At 51.8% G+C, this 7,087-nt stretch overlaps 1 protein-coding gene and 1 pseudogene across 5 annotated transcripts in view; one reads left to right on the top strand and one right to left on the bottom strand.

The window, feature by feature from the left end:
- The window catches only part of ECSIT (ECSIT signalling integrator), a 35,454-nt gene that overhangs the window by 9,188 nt on the left and 19,179 nt on the right, over positions 1-7,087 (bottom strand). For 4 of the 5 annotated variants that reach the window (XM_011954787.1, XM_011954790.1, XM_011954789.1 and 1 more), the window contains exons 3-4: positions 2,699-3,116; positions 1,995-2,218 (exon numbers count right to left, since the gene is read on the bottom strand). The exons of the other annotated variant lie outside the window; for it this stretch is intronic. In XM_011954787.1, the coding sequence (XP_011810177.1) occupies positions 1,995-2,218; positions 2,699-3,116 (642 nt within the window). The remainder of the gene's footprint in view (positions 1-1,994; positions 2,219-2,698; positions 3,117-7,087) is intronic. 5 annotated transcript variants of the gene reach the window in all.
- Positions 1-7,087, top strand: part of LOC105520936 — a 39,628-nt pseudogene that overhangs the window by 13,429 nt on the left and 19,112 nt on the right.

Raw genomic sequence — 7,087 nt, 5'->3', positions numbered from 1 at the left:
GGTCTCGAACTCCTGACCTCGTGATCCGCCCGTCTCGGCCTCCCAAAGTGCTGGGATTACAGGCTTGAGCCACCGTGCCCGGCCGACAGAACCACTGGCTCTTAAGGAAACTGTTATTAATCCAGGACCAGAGGACAAGTGCTGTGAGGGGCTCTCTTTGGATCCCTTGTGTGATCTGGCATGAGTGGGGGCTCCCAGGACACTGAGATGGGGGTGTTACTCTACTCAGTCATTCAACACGCTGCTACCAAGTGTCAGCTTTGCACCAAATCCTGTGCTCAGCCTTGGGAGACAGGAGGGAGACTGAGTATTGATGAATAAGGATCCAAGCCCAGCACGGTGAAGGAGTGGTGCCTTGGCCAGGGAGGTCAGGAAGGGCATCCTGATTAGGAATAGTGGAGCTGAGACCGGAATAATGAAGTCCACGGGGAACCGTGTTCCTGGCAGAAGGAACAGAGAACGCAAAGGCCTGTGGTGGTAATTGGCACAGAAAAGAAGGAAGATGTCTAGAATGTAGCAAGTGTTGGGAGAAAGATGGGAGGGTGCTATGGTCTGAATGTTTATGGCCCCCTGAAATTCATGTTGCAATGTATCTCCAATGCAATAGGATTAAGAAGTCAGGCCTTTGAGAAGAGAGGCACTTAGATCATAAGGGCTCTGCTCTCATGAATGAGATTAGTCCCCTTATAAAAGAGGTCTGGGCCGGGCGTGGTGGCTCATGCATGTAATCCCAGCACTTTGGGAGGCTGAGGTGGGCAGATCATGAGGTCAGGAGATCGAGACAAGCCTGGCCAACATGGTGAAACCCTGTCTCTACTAAAAATACAAAAATTAGCTGGGCGTGGTGGTGCATGCCTGTAGTCCCAGCTACTCGGGAGGCTGAGGCAGGAGAATTGCTTGAACCAGGGAGTCAGAGTTGCAGTGAGCCAAGATGGCACCACAGCACTCCAGCCTGGCAACAGAGTAAGACTCCATCTCAAAAAAGAAAACAAATGTCTGAGGGGGCCAGGCATGGTGGCTCATGCTTGCAATCCCAGCACTTTGGGAGGCTAAGGCGGGTGGATCGCTTGAGCTCACGAGTTTGAGACCAGCCTGGGCAACATGGTGGAACCCCATCTCTACAAGAAATACAAAAATTAGCTGGGTGTGGTGGTGTACGACTATGGTCCCAGCTACTTAGGAGGCTGAGGTGAAAGGATGGCTTCAGCCCGGGAGGCGGAATTTGCAGTGAGCCAAGATAGTGCCACTGCGCTCCAGCCTGGGCAACAGAGCCAGACCTTGTCTCAAAAAAAAATAGAGGTCTGAGGGGCTTGTTTGCCTCTTATACTATGTGAGGACACAGCAAGAAGGTGTCATCCTTGAAACAGAGAGCAAACCCTGACCAGACCTAGATCTGGTGACACCTTGATCTTGAACTTCCCAGCCTCTAGAACTGTCAGCAATAAATTTTTGTTGTTCATAAATGACCCAAGCTAAGAGATTTTGTTAGAGCAGCCTGAAAGGACTGAAACAGAGGTTACTCAAGCTGTGCCAGCAGTAAGGACCATGGGAACCTACCAGAGGACTCAGCCAGAGAATCAGAACTTAATTCACGGCCAGGCACGGTGCCTCATGCCTGTAATCCCAGCACTTTGGGAGGCCAAGGCAGGAGGATTGCTTGAGCTCAGGAGTTCAAGACCAGCCTGGGCAATGTAGTGAGACCCTGTCTCTGTAAAAAATACAGTTTTTTCAATTAGCCAGGTGTGGTGGTGTGTGACTAGAGTCCCAGCTACTCAGGAGGCTGAGGTGGAAAGATCGCTTGAACCTGGGAGGCAGAGGCTGCAGTGAGCCGAGTTAGTGCCACTGCACTCCAGCCTGGGCAACAGAGCAAGACCCTGTCTCAAAAAAGAACTTGATTCACCACAATCACTAGAGTGAGAGAAGGGGAGCCCGGAGGAGGAATGGTGGGAGCCCGACCTGGGGTGGCAGCTGAGGCTGTGGACAAGGGCGGATACCTGGTAGACGGTGACCCTGGCACTAAGGTCAGGCTCCATGTGCCTCAGGCCAAACGTGGCCAGCTCCACAGGGTCCTGGGACAGGTCCCGGGGCACTGGGAAGGGGTTGATGTTCATGAATCGAGGGAACCACAGCTTCAGGCGCAGCAACTTGAGCATGGGGTAGCTTTTGCGTCCAAATATCTGAATCAGCAGGAACTCCGTCTCCTTGTTGGGCATCACACCTGTGCTGGGCAGATGCAGGCAGAACCTCAGAGACGGAGGGGGACGCAGGGAAGGGGAGAGATGAGAACAATGAAGTCAGGGAATTCATCACAGACAGGGAGAAAAGAATCAGAGAGAATTAGAAAGTAAAAGGCTCATGCCTGTAATCACAGCACACTGGGAGGCCAAGGGGAGAGGATCACTTGAGCCCAGGAGTTTGAGACCAGCCTGGGCAACATAGCGAGACCCTACTTCTAAAAGAAAGATAGAAAGAGAGGAAGGAAGGAAGGAAAGAAAGAAAGAAAGAAAGAAAGAAAAAGGAAAAGTCAGAGGAAAGAAAGAAAGAGAGATGAGTGATGAAAAGAGGGATTGGGAGAGGGAGGGGAGCCAGAGAGACAGAGACGGAGCCATGGAGGAAGGAGGGGCTGAGACCCAGGAGAGGTGCTGCCAGCTATCAGTGTAGCCCACTCCCCCACCCCGCGCCAGCCTCCTGGCCTCACCGTGGTTCTCCATCTGCTCCAGGACGGCAATCCCACACTCCTGCTGCCGAGGGTAGTGGACGAAGATGCGCTGGATGATGTTGCGAGGCCGGAAGACCTCTTTGGGGAAGATGTCGAGCAGCTGGTTGTACACAGCCAGGTCCCGCTCGACGCCATACTCCCGCATCTTGCGCAGGGCCAGGTAGATAAAGTCAACGTGGCCCCGCTTACGCACGCTGTGCTCCCCAAATTTCTGCACCGCCTGCAGGAAGCTGGCCTTGTCCCGTTCCCCAGTTGGCGCCTGCCCAAACAGGTCCTCATAGGGCACCAGAGCCTTGGTGGGCCTCTGCCGGGGTTCCGGTGGGCTGGAAACCAGGGACTGTTCAGAGCTATGGGCGGCTGCGCTGCAGTGGAGGCCCTGAGGGAGCTGGTGAGGGACCTGGGGAGGGAGGAGAACTGCTGGAATCTGACACCTCCCAGTGTTTATGGGGGCGCCAGGCTGGCTTTCCTGGGAGAGGTCCCAGTGGCCTCCCTGAGGACTTGGAGGTATGGAACTGTAGTTACAAACCCAAGATTTGAGGCCATTACAAAGTGCAATAAAACACAATGCTGGCACAGTAGGGAGGGAACAGGTACTGTTAGCCATGGCTATGGGGAGCTGGTAAAAACTGCCACGGAGGCAACTTGGTAATATTCACAGTGATGACACACACATGCCCAATTTTTTTTTTTTTTTTGTGAGACAGGGTCTGGCTCTGTGGCCTAGGCTGGAATGTAGTCGTGATACTAGGGCTTACTGCAGCTTTGAACTCCTGGGCTCAAGCAATTCTCCCCCTCTGGCTGTCCAGTAGCTGGAACTGCAGGTGTACACCACCGCACCTGGCTAATTTTTCCATTTTCAGCAGAGACGGGAGTTGCGCTGTTTTGCCCAGGCTGGTCTTGAACACCTGGCTTCAAGTGATCATCCCGTCTCCACCTCCCAAAGTGCTGGGATTACAGACACGAGCCACTGTGCCTGGTGGCCCTTTTTGCTTTTAATTTTTCTTTTTTTTTTTCAGAGTCTCATTCCGTCACCCATGCTGAAGCGCGGTGGTATGACCTCAGCTCATGGCAACCTCCGCCTCCCATGTCCAGCGATTCTCATGCCTTTGCCTCACAAGTAAGCTGGACTACAGACGTGCGCCACCACACCCTGCTAATTTTTGTATTTTTAGTAAAGATGGGGTTTCATCATGTTGGCCAGGCTGGTCTCAAACTCCAGGCCTCAAGTGATCCACTTGCCTCGGCCTCCCCAAGTCTTTTTTTTTTTTTTTTTGAGACGGAGTCTTGTTCTGTTGCCCAGGCTGGAGTGCAGTGGCGCGATCTCGACTCACTGCAAGATCCACCTCCCAGGTTCACACCATTCTCCTGCCTCAGCCTCCCAAGTAGCTGGAACTACAGGTGTCCGCCACCACGCCCGGCGAATTTTTTGTATTTTTAGAAGAGACGGGGTTTCACCATGTTAGGATGGTCTCGATCTCCTGACCTCGTGATTCGCCCACCTTGGCCTCCCAAAGTGCTGGGATTACAGGCGTGAGCCACTGCACCTGACCTAGCCTTCCCAAGTCTTGCGATTATAGGCATGAGCCACCGCACCCAGCCCCTTTCTTTTTCTTTTTTTTCTTGAGATAGAGTTTCACTCTTATCACCCAGGCTGGAGTGCAATGGCGCCATCTCAGCTCACTGCAACCTCTGCCTTCTGGGTTCAAGCAAATCTCCTGCCTCAGCCTCCCAAGTAGCTAGGATTACAGGTGTCTGCCACCATGCCCAGCTGATTTTTGTGTTGTGTTTGTTTGTTTGTTTGTTTGTTTTTCCTGAGACAGACTCTGGCTCTGTTGTCAGGCTAGAGTGCAGTGGCACAATCTCGGCTCACTACAACCTCTGACTCACTGGTTCAAGCGATTCTTCTGCCTCAGCCTCCGAAGTAGCTGGGATTACAGGCACATGCCACCACGCCCAGCTAATTTTTTGTATTTTTAGTAGAGACGTGGTTTCACATGTCGGCCATGGTCTTGAACTCCTGACCTCATGATCAGCTCACCTCGGCCTCCCAAAGTGCTGGGATTACAGATGTGAGCCACCGCGCCCGGCCTAATTTTTGTATTTTTAGTAGAGACGGGGTTTCACCATGTTGGTGATGGTCTCGAATTCCTGACCTAAGGTGATCCATGCACTGCGGCCTCCCAAAGCGCTGGGACCCTTTTTCCTTTAAGAGATGGAGTCTAGGCCGGGCGCGGTGGCTCAAGCCTGTAATCCCAGCACTTTGGGAGGCCGAGACGGGCGGATCACGAGGTCAGGAGATCGAGACCATCCTGGCTAACACGGTGAAACCCCGTCTCTACTAAAAAATACAAAAAGCTAGCCGGGCGAGGTGGCTGGCGCCTGTAGTCCCAGCTACTCGGGAGGCTGAGGCAGGAGAATGGCGTAAACCCGGGAGGCAGAGCTTGCAGTGAGCTGAGATCCGGCCACTGCACTCTAGCCTGGGCGACAGAGCGAGACTCCGTCTCAAAAAAAAAATATATACAGCTAGTTAGCAAGGCTGTACTGTGCTTTGATTGCACCACTGCATTGCAGCCTGGGCAACACAGTGAGACTCCATCTCTCTATGGAAAAAATAAAAAAATAAGCTGGGCGTGGTGGTGTATACCTGTAGTCCCCGCTACTCAGGAGGCTGAAGTAGGAGGATTGCTTGAGCCCAGGAGTTCCAGGCTGCAGTAAACTACAATTGTGTCACCGCACTCCAGCCTGAATGAGAGTGAAACCTTATCTCTAAAAAATAAGTGAATGTGTGTGTGTTTACACAGACACACACACACACACACACACACACACATATATATATTATATGTTTTTATATATATCATCTCTACAAAACACTACAGAAATTAGCCAGGCATGGTGGTATATGTACGCAGTCCCGGCTACTGTGGAGGCTGAAGTAGGCAGATCAACTGAGACAGGGAGGTTGAAGTAGCAGTGAGCCAAGATCATACCACGGCACTCCAGCCTGGGCGACAGAGTGAGATCCTGTCTCAAAAGAGACGATATTTACCGAGTATTCTTCCACTGTAGACACAGTTGAGCACTTCATAAATGTAAGGCCCTAGGTGGGGGGGGTACTCTTACTGCGCTCATTTTACAGATGAGAAAAACCAAGGCTCAGGAAGATGAAGTGGGATGCACAATGTTACACAGCTGCAAAGCACGCAAGCTGAGAATGGAGTCAATGCCCTTAGTCCCCCTACTCTGCGGTTCCCAACAGCCATCCCATATCCTTCTTTGATAAGGCAATGTTAAAAACACACAAAAAAAGGCATTCATTTAAAGTAAAATTTCAGGCTGGGTGCAGTGGCTTGTGCCTGTAGTCCCAGCACTTTGAGGGGTGGGTGGATCACTTGAGGTCAGGAGTTCGAGACCAGCCTGGCCAACGTGGTGAAACCCCATCTCTATCAAAAACACAAAAATGAGCCGGGCGTGGTGCTGCGCACCTGTAATCCCAGCTACTCAGGAGGCTGAGGCAGGAAAATCACTTGAACCCAGGAGGCAGAGGTTGCAATGAGCTGAGATTGCACCACTGCACTCCAGCCTGGGTGACAGAGGGAGACACCATCTCAAAAAAAAACCCTGAAATTTCAGTCAATTAATACTATAGGTGGTGTAGTATGATACCCCTCTGGGGTAAAAATCAGAAAGGAAGCTCTAAAATGCCTAATGAGGGGGAAACACTGCAACGGAGGTAATGTAAATGAAATGCATAGCACGGGGCCGGGCACAGAGTAAGCGCTCAATACGGGAACTATTAATATTCCCACCATCATCGTTATTGCTATCTATGGCTGTCAATCTGCTTTCACCATCTGGTCACTATGGGTAAGGGAAGGAAATTCAGTTTTCTGCCCCATCTCCACAAGCAGATGCAGGAGGACCTGCCCACAGTCACCACACAAATCCACCGAGCTCATACATCCTTATTTTCAAAGTCAATCCCCTCACCCACGTGGACACTAGCATCTCTTAAATTAGGGTCCAGGCACAGTGGCTCACACCTGTAATCCTAGCACTTTGGGAGGCCAAAGTGGAAGGACTGAGGGCCCAGAGGTTCAAGACCAGTCTGGACAACACAGCAAGCACAGCAAGACCATATGTTTAAAAAAATTAGCAGCCGGGTATGGTGGCTCATGTCTGTAATCCCAGCACTTTGGGAGGCTGAGGCGGGTGAATCACCTGAGATCAGCAGTTTGAGACCAGCCTGGCCAACACGGTGAAACCCTGTCTCCACTAAAATTACAAAAATTAGCTGGACGTGCCGGGCGCGGTGGCTCAAGCCTGTAATCCCAGCACTTTGGGAGGCTGAGACGGGCAGATCACAAG

Source organism: Colobus angolensis, unplaced genomic scaffold (genome assembly GCF_000951035.1).
Source record: "Colobus angolensis palliatus isolate OR3802 unplaced genomic scaffold, Cang.pa_1.0 Scaffold39, whole genome shotgun sequence".
NCBI lineage: Eukaryota > Metazoa > Chordata > Mammalia > Primates > Cercopithecidae > Colobus > Colobus angolensis.
This window is presented reverse-complemented; position numbering and strand designations above follow the sequence as displayed.